Here is an 18085-nt window from a genome sequence, read left to right as displayed (position 1 = left end):
AAATAAAAATTAAAAAAAATAAAAATAATAAAAAACTTATAAAAAAGTTAACACAAAATGGTTCACAGACCTAAATGTAAGAGCTAAAACCACAAGACTCTTAGAAGGAAACATCATCCGAGTAAATCTCGGTGACCTCAGGTTAGGCAATGATTTCTTAGATATGACACCAAAAGTACAAGTGATGAAAGAGAATGACGAGTTGGACTTTATTAAAATTAAAAGCATTTGTGCTTCAAAGGACACCATCAAGAAAGTGATGAGACAACTCACAGAATGGGAAAATATATATATATCTGCAAATCATTACATCTTACAAGGGACTTGTATCCAGAATATATAGAAAATGACTACAACTTAAAAATTAAAAGATAAATAAACCTATCTGAAAAATGATCAAAGGATTGGAATAAATATTTTCTCCAAAAACAAGACATAAAAATGGCCAATAAGCACATGAAAAGATGCTCAACATCATTAGTCATTAGGGAAATGCAAATCAAAACCATAATGAGAGGGCTTCCCTGGTGGTGCAGTGGTTGAGAATCTGCCTGCCAATGCAGGGGACAAGGGTTCGAGCCCTGGTCTCGGAAGATCCCACATGCCGTGGAGCAACTAGGCCCGTGCGCCACAACTACTGAGCCTGCGCATCAGGAGCCTGTGCTCCACAACAAGAGAGGCCGCGACAGTGAGAGGCCCGCGCACCGCGATGAAGAGTGGCCCCCGCCTGCCACAACTAGAGAAAGCCCTCGCACAGAAACGAAGACCCAACACAGCCAAAAATAAATATAAATAAATAAATAATTTTAGAAAAAAACCCAAAACATAATGAGATACAACTTCACACACACTAGGATGGCTATCATCAAAAAGACAGACAACAACAAGTGCTGGTGAGGATGTGGAGAAATTGGAACCCTCATACATTGCTGGTGGTACAGTCTCCTTGAAAAACAGTCTAGAAGTTCCTCAAAAGGTTAAACTTAGAGTAAGTACTATGTGAGCCAGCAATTTCACTCCTAGGTATACATTCAAGAGAACTGGAAACACATGTTCATCCAAAACCTTGTTCACAAGGTTTTGGCTGAGACCCAACTCAGCCAAAAATAAAATAAATAAATAAATAAGTTTAATTATTTATTAAAAAAAAAAAAAAAGACTTCAAACCAGGGTGTACTGGGGTCATTTTCTGAATTCGAATAGTGACAGAAAAGAATTCCTTAAAAAGATGCATTTAATCTATAAAGCAAAAGAAACCAAACTAATCTCAAAGATCTCTTCTGTAGCACAAAATAGGAAACAGCAGAGTGTGGGAGTTAAGAACACTGTCTTTGGAATCCTTCATTTAACAATTGTTTGTGAAGCACCTGTGATGTGCAAGTCCCTGGCTTAGATAGCAGAGAAACAGTGACACATAGGGTCCTACTCCTAGGGATATTTCATTCTAACGTAGGAAGACATCATAAGCAAATAAGATCACTTCAGGTAGTGATGAGTTTTATGAAGAAAATTAAATGAATATAGAGATGAGAAAGTGATTGAAAGTGTAGCTTTAGATTCAGTGGTCATGGAGGACTCATTTGATGACCCTGTATTATCTTTATAATTGTAAATTTTTTTAAAGATATATCTATATATATTTTTTATTGTGAAGACATATTTACTCTCATGCAGTTATTTAATAACCGATGTGAGTTAAAAGCTCCTTCAGTATCTCCAAGGTGAGCAGAAAGGTGCATTACCCAGTGCAGGTTACCCTCCTCACTTAAGGGCATTCTTCTTTGGGGAGGTGGGAATGAAAACGGGCATAACATTTTAGTTGCTCAACATTATTTACTGTTTACGAAGCCAGGTAAATTACATGTAAGTAGACTCCAAACATTCTACTAACACCACAACTAAGCAGCAGAGTATCAAAACGATTAAACCTTAAGCAACTATTAATTAGAGTCAAAAAATCTACAGGCAAGATTTAAAAAACTTATAAAGCAGAAGGGCAATAAACTTCTGATAGGCAATAAACTTAATTCACACAACTTTCTTGTCCTTCCTTATTCTCTCAGCTGTATGTAACTCCATGAAGTAGGCTTTGTAAATGCGTTCCAACTCCTCCCAGTCAGAGGCTTTGCCTTATTCCTAACATTGCATTTTAGAGACTTATTATTTTGATAGATTGGACTTTTTAAAAAATTTTTTAAAAAAGTGTCTTGGCATATAGTTGATTAAAGATATATTCTTTAGGGACTTCCATGGTGGTGCAGTGGTTGAGGCTCCGTGCTCCCAATGCAGGGGGCGGGGGTTCCATCCCTGGTCAGGGTACTAGATCCCACATGCATGCTGCAACTAAGAGTTCACATGTCACAACTAAGGAGCCCCCGTGCCACATCTAAGGAGCCAGTGAGCAGCAAATAAGGAGCCCACGAGCCACAACTAAGGAGCCCGCCTGCTGCAACTAAGACCCAGAGCAACCAGATAAATAAATAAATAAATAAATATTTTTAAAAAGATATATTCTTTAAAAAGAATTTTTTTAAATTAATTTGTTTATTATTTTTGGCTGCATTGGATCTTCATTGCTGCATGCAGGCTTTCTCTAGTTGTAGCGAGCAGGGGCTACTCTTCGTTGCGGTGCATGGGCTTCTCATTGCAGTGGCTTCTCTTTTTTTTATAAATTTATTTATTTATTTATATTTTTATTTTTGGCTGTGTTGGGTCTTCGTTTCTGTGCGAGGGCTTTCTCCAGCTGCGGCGAGTGGGGGCCACTCTTCATCGCGGTGCGCGGGCCTCTCACTGTCGCGGCCTCTCCCGTTGCGGAGCACAGACTCCAGACGCACAGGCTCAGTAGTTGTGGCTCACGGGCTTAGTTGCTCCGCGGCATGTGGGATCCTCCCAGACCAGGGCTCGAATCCGTGTCCCCTGCATCGGCAGGCAGATTCTCAACCACTGCACCACCAGGGAAGCCCTGCAGTGGCTTCTCTTGTTGTGGAGCACGAGCTCTAGGTGTGCGGGCTTCAGTAGTTGTGGCGTGTGGGTTCAGTAGTTGTGGCTCACGGGCTCTAGAGTGCAGGCTCAGTAGTTCTGGCGCACGGGCTTAGTTGCTCCACGGCACGTGGGATCTTCCCAGACCAGGGCTCGAACCCATGTATCCTGCACTGGCAGGTGGATTCTTAACCACTGCGCCACCAGGGAAGCCCAAAAAGATATATTCTTTAAAATAAACTCTGTCAGTACAATTCCGATCCTAGGGATGTAGAATAAAATTATAAAACATGTGAAAAGAAGACTGCATTTCTACCCAGAAATAAATTGCAAATGAAAAATAGCTCACTAAACACAACACTGTAAATCAACTATACTTCAATAATTAATTAATTAATTAAAATAAAAATAACTCACAATCTTTACAATTATTCACTCCTAAATAAAGTTTCCCAAAAAACCTATTTATCCTTAGTATTTTACCCATAGCATGAATTTATTTATGACTGAAACTAAGCTAATGAAGCTTTAGGTCTGAAGTAAGTCAATATCCTAAGAATCTCATGAAATGAAATACGGCTAAACCATTTAAATAAAACAAAATGGTACAAAATTATTTACTCACCACACACAAGAATACACAATCAAAGACACATTTTGACAAAATTGCATATAGCTTCCGCTACCAGTCAGGGCACACACAACTAATGTAAAAATAACTGTCTAGAACACTCTTATTTTAGTTAACAGATACTTTATCCTAAGAAAAAGAAAGAATAAAAGAAATAAGCAAATAAACAAGTATACAAAAAATGTAACAGAAGAGAAGCCCCAGGTTCACTTGCATATGCATCCCAGGCTCCTTAGTTATCGCAATGTGTAAAATCAGATGTAAAATAGGTATGATGTGGAGTAAGGTATACAAGACCATCTAACAAAACAGCTCTCTCAACTTGAGTAAAACAATATAAGTTATCCTCTTCTGTTGTTTTCTCACCTGAGAATGAAGAAAAAAAGCATGATCATCTCTAGTACAGACATTTATATAACATTCTATCCATAACTTTTCAGAAACTTACCACACATCAGCCATGGAAAAAAAAGATACAGAACTAGATAAAAGTTTAAGGCATCAAGAGTCCACTAACCTTAACCCGTTGAACAGTTGCTTAGATTTATCCAGAAGGTAACAAAAATCTGTAACTGTTTTCCTCTCTCCCTGTGGGATGTCATCTTCAGCACCTCCAGAGGACATGATTTCTTTAAGAGCAAATTCAGTCCTGTAAGAAAACATATGTCTATTTACCAAGTAGGTGAAAATAAAAAGAGAAACAGACCTTAGTTATATCATCTGATAGCATTTTTTTTATGATAGAGACATCTTCTGATTACAATCAAATCATCAAAATAATTTAAGTATAAGATGGTGTGGAAGAATAGACAATCTCATATTGTGGGTGAGAATGAAAATTGGTACATCCATTTTAAAAAGCAGTTTTTATAATATTATTTCATCCAATAAATATTATTTGAATGGCTAAAATGTTCCAGGCACTCCTCTACATGGTTAAGAAATGTTGATCCTTTAAACCTATTTATCTATTTGATCCATTCTGTATATCCATCCCAGAAAACGATCCTACAAATGGAAAACCCTTTGTCCATAAAGATATTTATTTCGGTACCATAGTATTTAAAAGCTGTTGTGAAACTAAAAAAACCAAAGAGGGAAATGGCTAAGTACTTCATAGAACACTAATGACTACACTCTACCCTATCACTAACTTACAGTTATACTTAAGATGATAAAGCAATAATATGGATATACTCCAGTATAAAAGGGATATAAAAACCACACACATTAAAAAGAAAAAAAAAAAACCACACACACACAAACACACACGTACATATATTTTAAAGCTATTTATTACTGAATCCAAGCTATCTTCCCATGTAATCCATCATGTTAATCAGCCATTTTAAAAACAGCAAGTTGCCGGATAGTATACATAGTATGAACCTATGCTAAAGAAAAAAAAATTCATTTGCGTTCACACGCAGATAGAAGTCCCTGGGACAACACAGGGAAATCTGGTCCCAGTGCAGGGTGAAAAGGCAGACCAGACAAGGACCAGACACCAGAGATGGTAGTTAGGGGGTGGTACAGTTATTTTGGCAAATATTTTTTTCTCCAACATTGTCTTAAACAGACAATTGCGGTTGCAAGGCAGGAAAATTGTCAGCAAGCCTAGAACTGTCAAGGGGCTGCAGGGCAACATATGGGTGGCACTGCAGCCAGCTGGTGGGGAAGTAGTTTACAACACGCATGGACAGCACTGGGTGGTCCCTGCATGTTCACAAGTTCCTTCTTCCCACCACCTCTTTCCGCACGTCATGGACTAGGTGGTTTTAACAAAGGGAAACAGACCTTGAAAAGTGCAGTCTGGGAAGGGATTCCACACTACAGTGATCCTGGGTAAGTCACCTCCCACACTCAACAACCCCCTGCCTTCATTCTTTAAACCCAGAAGGAGATGCAGAAACGAGGCACAAACTGTACTTTCTCCAGCCCTCCCCATATAGTTCATGAGCCAAGGTGGCTAATATCCCCAGGACACAGGAGTTTACAGGAGAAAAACACAAAATAAAAGTTCAAAATAAACAAATTCAATAAGAAAGGATATTAGATATAAAGCAGGAAGAAAATATCATAATGAAGCAAATAAAAATACTGGGTATGAAAAATATAATCACTGAAATAAACTTAGTAGATGGATAGACTGAAGAACAGAAAAGATACAGCTGAACAAATTAATAAGCTAAAACATCAGGTTTAAGGTACTCTGCCAAAAGACATCAGGAAGAGATAGAATATACAAAAGAAAATTCAATAGATATGGAAAAGGGAAATGAAGGAAATCAACAACCACATCATAGCATATAAAGAAGAGAGAAAAAATCACACGAAGGCAATAAATACTTGCAGAAATAAACTTCTATAAACTTCCCAGAATTAGAGAAAATATAAAACCTCAAACTAAAAGGACTCAAAGAACGTTAAAAGAAAAAATCCCACAGCCAGAAATACTAAAGTGAAACTTAAGAATCCAGAGAAGCCCTCTCCCATTCCCAAACTATCCAGTCCTACAGCCATTAGGTGGGGCAGAGCACAGCAGGTGTCCACACAGAGGGTAGCCTCCTGGGTATCAGAGCACAAACTGTGAGGAGACCATCAACATCCATACAAAGGGCCAGCTTGCATGGGATGGCGGCGCCTGAGTGCAGTGAGCAGGGTAACCACGAGTGGGGACTGGCATGGGGAGTGAGAGCCTGAGCAGGGTGAGGAGGGCATGTCCACCTGGAAGCGTTCAGAGGTAGAGAGAGATCTGTCATATATAGGGGATTCATCAAATAAGAAAATCTTTTAAGGAAAAGGGGACCGAGAGGTCTCTCTGTAAGAGAAAGGAAACACAAACATGGAAAGGGAAAAGATTAGAATGAACCCTGTGGATTGAAACTGGAGGTATGGGTGAACTAATGGATGTTTAAGAAGAGTGATATATCTCTCAGCTCCCTTAATCACATTCTGAGTGTGGTTGGCGTATTTTCAGAGAGGGAGAGGAAGGTGCTCCTAATGCACGACAGACTGGCCCACAGTGGCCACTCTGTTCCTAGAAGTGCAACAGCTTCCGTCTGCATCTGGGGTTTCACCAACCCTCTCTTGTTTTTCCTTTTCCAGCCAAGGCCACTTTTGATGCCATTCCCAAGACCTACAGTTATCTCACTCCTGATCTCTGGAAAGAGACAGTGTTCACCAAGTCTCCATATCAGGAATTCACTGACCATCTTGTAAAGACTCACACAGAGTTTCTGTGCAGAGGACCCAGGCTCCAGCTGTAGCCAGCACGTATTTTTATATGAGAAAAGTAAAGTGAATGAAGCCAGTTAAAAAGAAAAAGAAAGAGAGAGACATAAATGTCTGGGGGCGGGGAGGGGGGCGGCGTGATGCGTACATAAGTATACTCCCCAGTTCTGTAAATCTGTCTAGTGAGAGGGCCTGGGAACAGTGACCATTCCCCCCGCCCCGACCCCCGCCAATGGTATGAACATACCTAGCACCCAAATCTTGGCTTCTAACACCATTCTCCAATAAAGGGAACCAGAGCTCCTTGGAGAATTGTAATAGTCTAATTACAGCCCTGGAGCAGAAAAAGTACAAGATGAATGTGGAATATCCTGTGCCAGAGAGCAACAAAGTGCTCAAAGAATGATAGAGACATAAGAAAAGGATATAGGACTTAAGTGTCCATTAACAGATGAATGATAAAGAAAATGTGGTATATGTACACAACGGAATATTATTCAGCCATAAAAAGGGGAAGTCCTGCTATTTGCAACAACATGGATGGACCGTGACAGCATTATGCTAAGTTAAATAAGTCACACAGAGAAAGACATATACTGTATGATCTTACTGATATGTGGAATCTTACAGAAAAAACCAAACTCATAGAAACAGAGAACAGATTGGTGGTTTCCGGAAGTGGGGGTGGGGAGTGATAGAAAACTGTGAAGGTGGTCGAAGGGTACAAAATTCCACTTATAAGATAAATAAGTTCTGGGGATGTAATGTACAATATGGTGACTATAGCTAACAATATTGTATTATACATTTGAAAGTTGCCAAGAAAGTAGATCTTAGTTCTTATCACAAGAAAAAAATTTTTGTAACTGTGTGAGGTGATGGATGATAACCAAACTTATTGTGGTAATCATTTTGCAGTATATAATACATCAAATCACTATGTGTACACCTTAAACTAATAGAATGTTATATGTCAATGACATCTCAATAAAACTGGGATAAATAAATGAATAAAAATAAAAAATAAAATCAAGCATTAAAAAAGGACCTAGGATCTAGCTTGAGGGAGCGTCCACTAGCCAAATTGGGGATAATTTCAGCATCAAAACAAATAATGATAGTAATGGATTATAACCTATTAAATAAAATAAGAAATGATAAAGCAATACTGACATAAGTGAATGAATAAATGTAAAATTTGATAGTGAATGGGATAGTTTCAGAGTACTTGCCCACAAAATACACATTAATTCCAAAAGGAAAAAGTAACATCACAACAATGAAATCTGGCAGACATCACCTTGATTAAGTGACCAAAATGAACATCATTCATAATCAAACCAAACAAAGTCCTGTACCACCTGATAGGATGAGAAGTGATTTTCCTGCCAAAGAGACATAACGTAAACCTAATCATGAGGAAACAGACAAAACCAAATTGGGAGACATATTCTACAAAATAACCAAACTGTAATCTTCAAAAATGTCAAGGATATTCCCCCAAAGAAAAGGGAAGACTGAAGTGCGATGCCTGATTCAGAGCTGGATCTTTCTGCTGTAAAGGATGTTATTGGGACAAGTGGTGAAGCTTGAATGGAATCTGAGAAATAGATGGTAGTAATACATCAATGTTAATTAGAAAAAAATATGAAACCTGGAATTCCCTGGCAGTCCAGGGGTTAGGACTCTGCATTTCCACTTCAGGGGCCACAGGTTCAATCCCTGGTCGGGGAGCTAAGATCCCGCATGCCGCGCAGTGTGCCCAAAAAAAAAAAAAAAGAAAGAAAAAAACCCCCTAATACAACAAAGTTAGCACATTAAAAATATACTAATTATTTAGCACACTAAATGTGTCAACAGATGAATGGATAAAGAAGATGTGGTATATATATATACAATCGAGTATTACTCAGCCATAAAAAAGAATGAAATAATGCCATTTGCAGCAACCTAGAGATGAACCTAGAGATTATCATACTAACTGAAGTCAGACAAAGACAGATATCATATATCACTTATGTGTGGAATCTAGAAAATGATACAAATGAACTTATTAACAAAACAGAAACAGACTCACAGACATAGAAAACAAACTTACCATTACCAAAGGGGAAGGGGAGGGATCAATTAGGAGTTTGATATTAGCAGATACAAACTACTATATATAGAATAAATGACAAAGTCCTACTGTATAGCACACAGAACTATATTCGATATCTTGTAATAAACCATAATGGAAAAAGAATATGAAAATGAATATATATAATACCTACTTTGCTGTACACCAGAAGTTAACACAACATTGTAAATCAACTATATTTCAATTTAAAAATAATAATAATATGCCGCAACTAAGACCCGGTGCAGCCAAATAAATAAATAAATATTTTTAAAAACACAAATAATAATAATAAAAAAGAAAGTCTAAAATTTTCAAAAGGCAAAACAAAGTAATGAACATACAAAAAAAATACACTAATTACCGCAGTTGAGTATGCACTGAAACCAGCATATTCACTAGGGGCAGTGTAAAATAGTGCAGACCCTTGATATTCACTGTATGTATCAGGGGATACATTTATTCTTTCTATTAGACTCAGCAATTACACTTCTGGAAACTTATCTTAAGGAACATGTTAACCATCATTACTGATAAATTACTCATAACACAGGGAACTGGTGTTCCCCTCCACCCTACACTCTCACATAATTACCTATTCTTCAACCTCACTGAAATATGGGCAAGTCTCTGAACCAATTCTACTCTTACATAACATCACAATTTTACACGTTATTCTCTTCGCCTACTTTGGTCACCTTGCAAGTTTATATTCATAGTTTAAGACATTACTCAAATGACACCTTTTCAGATTTTCCTTGAAAACCTAATCTCTCCCTGGCACTTACATATGATCAAGTTGGTAGAGGCTTCTCCAGTGACACCATAAAAAGTTATACATGAAACAACTGTTTGTTAAAAAAAAAAAGTCTGCCTCACTGTCTAGACCTACACTGTCCGAAACTATAGTTACTGGCCACATGTGGCTACTGAGCACTTGAAACATGGCTACTCTAAGTTGAGATGTGTTGTAAAGGTAAAATACACCAAATTTAGAAGATTTAGCATAAAAAAAGATGTAAAAATCTCATTAATAATTTTTATATTGTTACATGTTGAAATAATGTTTTGGTTATTTAGTAAAATAAAATACATTATTAAAATTAGTTTCATCGTTTTCTTTTTACTTTTTAATCTGATCATATTTCTTTTTTTACCAATTTTATTATTATTTTTTATTGAAGTATAGTTGATTTACAATGTTGTGTTAGCTTCTGGTGCACAGCAAAGCGATTCAATTACACATATATACATATTGTTTTTCATATTCTTTTCCTTTATGGTTTATTACAAGATATTGAATATAGTTCCCTGTGTTATACAGTAGGACCTTGTGGTTTATCTGTTTTATATGTAGTAGTTTTTATCTGCTAATCCCAAACTCCTAATTTATCCTCCCACCTTTCCCCTTTGGTAACCATAAATTTTTTTTTTTTTCCCTATGTCTGTGAGTCTGTTTCTGTTTTGTAAATAAGTTCATTTGTATCATTTTTTAGATTCCACACATAAGTGATATCACATGATATCTTTGTCTGACTTACTTCACTTAGTATGATAATCTCTAGGTTCATTCATGTTACTGCAAATGGCATTATTTCATTCTTTTTTATGGCTGAGTAATAGTCCATGGTAAATATATACCACATCTTTTATCCATTCATCTGTCGATGGACATTTAGGTTGCTTCCATGTCTTGGCTATTGTAAATAGTGCTGCGATGAACATTGGGGTGCATGCATCTTTTTGAATTTAGAGTCTACTCCAGCTACATGCCCAGGAGTTGGACTGCTGGATCACATGCCAACTCTATTTTTAGTCTTTTAAGGAACTTCCATACTGTTCTCCATAGTGGCTGCACCATTAATGTGATTATATTTCTATAAAACAGATATAAAGCTGTCAATATTCATAGATGATACAAACCTCTCCATAGAAGTTTCAAAAGAACCTACAGATAAATTATTAGAATTAACCAGTGAATTTAGCAAAGTTGCTGGATATAAGGTGAATTATAAAAAGGCAACTGGAAAGGGGACCTTCAAGACAGCAGAGGAGTAAGACGTGGAGATCACCTTCCTCCCCACAAATACCTCAAAAATACATCTACATGTGGAACAACTCCTACAGAACACCTACTGAATGCCGGCAGAGAACCTCAGACTTCCCAAAAGGCAAGAAACTCCCCATGTACCTGGGTAGGGCAAAAGAAAAAAGAAAAAACAGAGACAAAATAGGAACAGGACCTGCACCTCTGGGAGGGAGCTGTGAAGGAGGAAAAGTTTCCACACACTAGGAAGACTCTTCACTGGTGGACACGGGGGGATGGGCGGGCGGGAAGCTTTGGAGCCACGGAGGAGAGCGCAGCAATAGGGGTGCAGAGGGCAAAGCGGAGAGATTCCTGCACAGAGGATCAGTGCCGACCAGCACTCACCAGCCTGAGAGGCTTGTCTGCTCACCCGTTGGGATGGGTGGGGGCTGGGAGCTGAGGATCGAGCTTCGGAGGTCAGACCCCAGGGAGAGGACTGGGGTTGGCTGTGTCAGCACAGCCTGAAGGGGGCTACTGCACCACAGCTAGCTGGGAGGGAGTCCAGGAAAAAGTCTGGAACTGCCTAAAAGGCAAGAGACCATTGTTTCAGGGTGCATGAGGAGAGGGGACTCCTTCCTTGTCTGCCCAAAGAAGGCAGAGCACCGCCTAAATGAGCTTCAGAGATGGGCGCGAGCTGCGCTATCAGCTCGGACTGCAGAGATGGCCATGAAATGTTAATGCTGCTGCTGCAGCCACCAAGAATCCCACTATCCACACCTCCCTGGGAGGCTGTGCAGCCCGTCACTGCCAGGGTCTCGTGACCCAGGGACAAATTCCCCGGGAAGAACACACGGCAGGCCTCAAGCTGTTGCAACGTCATGCTGGCCTCTGCCACCGCAGGCTTGCCCCGCATTCCAATTATAACTATAGTACCCCTCCCTCCCCCTGGCCTGAATGAGCAAGAGCCCCCTAATCAGCTGCTTCTTTAACCCCGTCCTATCTGGGTGGGAACAGATGCCTGAGGGCGACCTACATGCAGAGGTGGGGCCAAAACCAAAGCTGAACCCCAGGAGCTGTGAGAACAAAGAAGAGAAAGGGAAATCTCTCCCAGCAGCCTCAGGAGCAGCGGATTAAATCCCCACACTTAACTTGATGTACCCCGCATCTGTGGAATACCTGAATAGACAACGAATCATCCCAAAATTGAGACGGCGGACTTTGGGAGCAACTGTAGACTAGGGGTTTGCTGTCTGTGACTGATTTGTTTCTGATTTTTATGTTTACCTTAGTACAGATTTTAGCCCTTGTTATCATTAGTGGATTTGTTTACTGGTTTGGTTGCTCTCTTTTTTATTATTATTATTTTTGGGTTTTTTATTTTAATAATTTTTTTCTTTCTTTTTTTCCCCCTTTTCTTCTGAGCCATGTGGCTGACAGGGTATTGGTGCTCCAGCCTGGTGTCAGGCCTGAGCCTCTGAGGTGGGAGAGCCGAGTTCAGGACATTGGACTACCAGAGACCTCCCAGCCCCACGTAATATCAATCGGTGAGAGCTCTCCCAGAGATCTCCGTCTAAACGCTAAGACCCAGCTCCACCCAACGATCAGCAAGCTCCAGTGCTGGACGGCCCATGCCAAGCAACTAGCAGGAGAGGAACACAACCCCACCCATCAGCAGAGAGGCTGCCTAAAATCATACTAAGTTCACAGACACCCCAAAACACACCACTGGACGCAGCCCTGCCCACCAGAAAGACAAGATCCAACCCCACCCACCAGAACACAGTCATCACTCCCCTCCACCAGTAAGCCTACACAACCCACTGAACCAACCTCACCCACTGGGAGCAGACACCAAAAACAACGGGAACTACGAACCTGCAGGCTGCGAAAAGGAGACACCAAACACAGTAAGTTAAACAAAATGAGAAGACAGAGAAATATGCAGCAGATGAAGAGGCAAGGTAAAAGCCCACTGGACCAAACAAGTGAAGAGGAAACAGGCAGTCTACCTGAAAAAGAATTCAGAGTAATGATAGTAAAGATGATCCAAAATCTTGAAAACAGAATGGAGAAAATACAAGAAATGTTTAACAAGGACCTAGAAGAACTAAAGAGCAAACAACAATGATGAACAACACAATAAATGAAATTAAAAATTCTCTAGAAGGAATCAACAGCAGAATAGCTGAGGTAGAAGAATAGATAAGTGACCTGGAAGACAAAATAGTGGAAATAACTACCACAGAGCAGAATAAAGAAAAAAGAATGAAAAGAATTGAGGACAGTCTCAGAGACCTCTGGGACAACATTAAACACACCAACATTCGAATTATAGCAGTCCCAGAAGAAGAAGAGAAAAAGAAAGGGACTGAGAAAATATTTGAAGAGATTATAGTTGAAAACTTCCCTACTATGGGAAAGGAAATAGACAATCAAGTCCAGGAAGTGCAGAGAGTCCCATACAGGATAAACCAAGGAGAAATACGCCAAGATACATATTAATCAAACTATCAAAAATTAAATACAATGAAAGAATATTAAAAGCATCAAGGGAAAAGCAACAAATAACATACAAGGGAATCCCCATAAGGTTAAGAGATGATCTTTCAGCAGAAACTCTGCAAGCCAGAAGGGAGTGGCAGGACATATTTAAAGAGATGAAAGGGAAAAATCTACAACCAAGATTACACTACCCAGCAAGGATCTCATTTAGATTCGACGGAGAAATCAAAACGTTTACAGACAAGCAAAAGTTAAGAGGGTTCAGCACCACCAAACCAGCTCTACAACAAATGCTAAAGGAACTTCTCTAGGCAGGAAACACAAGAGAAGGAAAAGACCTACAAAAACAAACCCAAAACAACTAAGAAAATGGTAATACGAACATACATATCAATAATTACCTTAAATGTAAATGGTTTAAAGCTCCAACCAAAATACACAGACTGGCTGAACAGATACAAAAACAAGCCCCATATATATGCTGTCTACAAGAGACCCACTTCAGACCTAGGGACACATACAGACTGAAAGTGAGGGGATGGAAAAAGATATTCCATGCAAATGGAAATCCAAAGAAAGCTGGAGTAGCAATACTCATATCAGACAAAATAGACTTTAAAATAAAGACTATTACAAGAGACAAAGAAGGATACTACATAATGATCAAGGGATAGATCCAAGAAGAAGATATAACAATTGTAAATATTTATGCACCCAACATAGGAGCACTTCAATACATAAGGCAAATGCTAACAGCCACAAAAGGGGAAATCAACAGTAACACAATAATAGTAGGGGACTTTAACACCTCACTTTCACCAATGGACAGATCATGCAAAATGAAAATAAATAAGGAAACACAAGCTTTAAATGACATATCAAACAAGATGGACTTAATTGATATTTGTAAGACATTCCATCCAAAAACAACAGAAGACAGTTTCTTCTCAAGTGCCCATGGAACATTCTCCAGGATAGATCACATCTTGGGTCACAAATCAAGCCTCAGTAAATTTAAGAAAATTGAAATTGTATCAAGTATCTTTTCTGACCACAACGCTTTGAGACTAGATATCAATTACAGGAAAAAAACTGTAAAAAGTACAAACACATGGAGGCTAAACAATATGCTACTAAATAACCAAGAGATCACTGAAGAAATCAAAGAGGTAATCAGAAAATACCTAGAAACAAATGACAATGAAAACACGACGACCCAAAACCTATGGGATGCAGCAAAAGCAGTTCTAAGAAGGAAGTTTATAGCAATACAATCCTACCTCAAGAAACAAGAAAAATCTCAAATAAATAACCTAACCTTACACCTAAGCAATTAGAGAAAGAAGAACAAAAAAAACCCAAAGTTAGCAGAACGAAAGAAATCATAAAGATAAGATCAGAAATAAATGAAAAAGAAATGAAAGAAACAATAGCAAAGATCAATAAAACTAAAAGCTGGTTCTTTGAGAAGATAAACAAAATTGATAAACCATTAGCCAGACTCATCAAGAAAAAAAGGGAGAAGACTCAAATCAATAGAATTAGAAATGAAAAAGGAGAAGTAACAACTGACACTGCAGAAATACAAAGGATCATGAGAGATTACTACAACCAGCTATATGCCAATAAAATGGACAACCTGGAAGAAATGGACAAATTCTTAGAAAAGCACAACCTTCTGAGACTGAACCAGGAATAGAAAATATAAACAGACCAATCACAAGCACTGAAATTGAAACTGTGATTAAAAATCTTCCAGCAAACAAAAGTCCAGGACCAGATGGATTCACAGGCGAATTCTATCAATCATTTAGAGAAGAGCTAACACCTATCCTTCTCAAACTCTTCCAAAATATAGCAGAGGGAGGAACAATCCCAAACTCATTCTATGAGGCCCCCATCACCCTGATACCAAAACCAGACAAAGATGTCACAAAAAAGAAAACTACAGGTCAATATCCCTGCTGGACACAGATGCAAAAATCCTCAACAAAATACTAGCAAACAGAATCCAACAGCGTATTAAAAGGATCATACACCATGATCAAGTGGGGTTTATCCCAGGAATGCAAAGATTCTTCAATATACGCAAATCAATCAATGTGATACCCCATATTAACAAACTGAAGGATAAAAACCATATGATAATCTCAATAGAAGCAGAAAAAGCTTTTGACAAAATTCAACACCCATTTATGATAAAAACTCTCCAGAAAGTGGGCATAGAGGGAACCTACCTCAACATAATAACGGCCATATATGACAAACCCAGAGCCAACATCGTTCTCAATGGTGAAAAACTGAAAGCATTTCCTCTAAGATCAGGAGAAAGACAAGGTTGCCCACACTCACCACTATTATTCAACAAAGTTTTGGAAGTTTTAGCCACGGCAATCTGAGAAGAAAAAGATATAAAAGGAATCCAAATCAGAAAAGAAGAAGTAAAGCTGTCACTGTTTGCAGATGACATGATACTATACATAGAGAATCCTAAAGATGCCACCAGAAAACTACTAGAGCTAATCAATGAATTTGGTAAAGCTGCAAGATACAAAATTAATGCACAGAAATCTCTTGCATTCCTATACACTAATGATGAAAAATCTGAAAGTGAAATTAAGGAAACACCCCCATTTACCACTGCAACAAAAAGAATAAAATACCTAGGAGTAAACCTACCTAAGGAGACAAAAGACCTGTACGCAGAAAACTATAAGACACTAATGAAAGAAATTAAAGATGATACAAACAGATGGAGAGATATACCATGTTCTTGGATTGGAAGAATCAACATTGTGAAAATTATTATACTACCCAAAGCAATCTACAGATTCAATGCAATCCCTATCAAACTACCAATGGCATTTTTCACAGAACTAGAACAAAGAATCACACAATTTGTATGGAAACACAAAAGACCCCGAATAGCCAAAGCAATATTGAGAAAGAAAAACGGAGCTGGAGGAATCAGGCTCCCTGACTTGAGACCATACTACAAAGCTACAGTAATCAAGACAGTATGGTACTGGCACAAAAACAGAAATATAGATCAATGTAACACGATAGAAAGCCCAGAGATAAACCCACGCAAATATGGTCACCTTATCTTTGATAAAGGAGGCAAGAATATACAATGGAGAAAAGACAGCCTCTTCAATAAGTGGTGCTGGGAAAACTGGACAGCAAACTGGACAGCTACATGTAAAAGAATGAAATTGGAACACTCCCTAACACCGTATACAGAAATAAACTCAAAATAGATTAGAGACCTAAATGTAAGGTCAGACACTATAAAACTGTTAGAGGAAAACATAGGCAGAACACTCTATGACATAAATCACAGCAAGATCCTTTTTGACGCACCTCCTACAGAAATGGAAATAAAAACAAAAATAAACAAATGAGACCTAATGAAACTTCAAAGCTTTTGCACATCAAAGGAAACCATAAACAAGACGAAAAGACCACCCCCAGAATGGGAGAAAATATTTGCAAATGAAGCAACTGACAAAGGATTAATCTCCAAAATATACAAGCAGCTCATGCAGCTCAATATCAAAAAAACAAACAACCCAATCCAAAAATGGGCAGAAGATGTAAATAGACATTTCTCCAAAGAAGATATACAGGTTGCCAACAAACACATGAAAGGATGCTCAACATCACTAACATTAGAGAAATGCAAATCAAAACTGCAGTGAGGTATCACCTCACACCAGTCAGAATGGCCATCCTCAAAAAATCTACAAACAGTAAATGCTGGAGAGGGTGTGGAGAAAAGGGAACCCTCTTGCACTGCTGGTGGGAATGTAAATTGGTACAGCCACTATGGAGAACAGTATGGAGGTTCCTTAAAAAACTAAAAATAGAACTACCATATGAACCAACAATCCCACTAATGGGCATATACCCTGAGAAAACCATAATTCAAAAAGAGTCATGTACCACAACGTTCATTGCAGCACTATTTACAATAGCCAGAACATGGAAGCAACCTAAATGTCCATCGACAGATGAATGGATAAAGAAGATGTGGCACATATATACAACGGAATATGACTCAGCCATAAAAAGAAATGAAATTGAGTTATTTGTAGTGAGGTGGATGGACCTAGAGTCTGTCATACAGAGTGAAGTAAGTCAGAAAGACAAAAACAAATACTGTATGCTAACACATATATATGGAATCTAAAAAAAAAAAAAAAAGGTTCTAACGAACCTAGGGGCAGGACAGGAATAAAGACGCAGACATAGAGAATGGACTTGAGGACAAGGGGAGGGGGAAGGGGAAGCTGGGACAAAGTGAGAGAGTAGCACTGACATATATACACTACCAAAGGTAAAATAGATAGCTAGTGGGAAGCAGCTGCATCGCACAGGGAGATCAGCTCGGTGCTTTGTGACCACCTAGAGGTGTGGGATAGGGAGGGTGGGAGGGAGACGCAAGAGGGAGGGGATATGGGGATATATGTATACATATAGCTGATTCACTTTGTTATACAGCAGAAACTACACAACATTGTAAAGCAATTATACTCCAAAAAAGATATTTTTAAAAAATTAAAAAAATAAAAAGGCAACTGTACTTCTATAT

The 18085-nt window shown here is 38.6% G+C and overlaps 1 protein-coding gene and 1 non-coding gene across 2 annotated transcripts in view; one reads left to right on the top strand and one right to left on the bottom strand.

The window, feature by feature from the left end:
- SCAI (suppressor of cancer cell invasion) overlaps nt 1–18085 on the bottom strand; it is a 127950-nt gene that overhangs the window by 59963 nt on the left and 49902 nt on the right. Inside the window, exon 3 of the mRNA XM_061200969.1 lies at nt 4128–4259. Within this exon, the coding sequence (XP_061056952.1) occupies nt 4128–4259 (132 nt within the window). The remainder of the gene's footprint in view (nt 1–4127; nt 4260–18085) is intronic.
- On the top strand, nt 6540–6667 carry LOC133098447 (small nucleolar RNA SNORA64/SNORA10 family). Its single transcript, XR_009702153.1, has one exon. It is a non-coding gene; the product is annotated as a small nucleolar RNA SNORA64/SNORA10 family (small nucleolar RNA).

The sequence above is a fragment of the Eubalaena glacialis genome, chromosome 9, assembly GCF_028564815.1.
Source record: "Eubalaena glacialis isolate mEubGla1 chromosome 9, mEubGla1.1.hap2.+ XY, whole genome shotgun sequence".
NCBI lineage: Eukaryota > Metazoa > Chordata > Mammalia > Artiodactyla > Balaenidae > Eubalaena > Eubalaena glacialis.
This window is presented reverse-complemented; position numbering and strand designations above follow the sequence as displayed.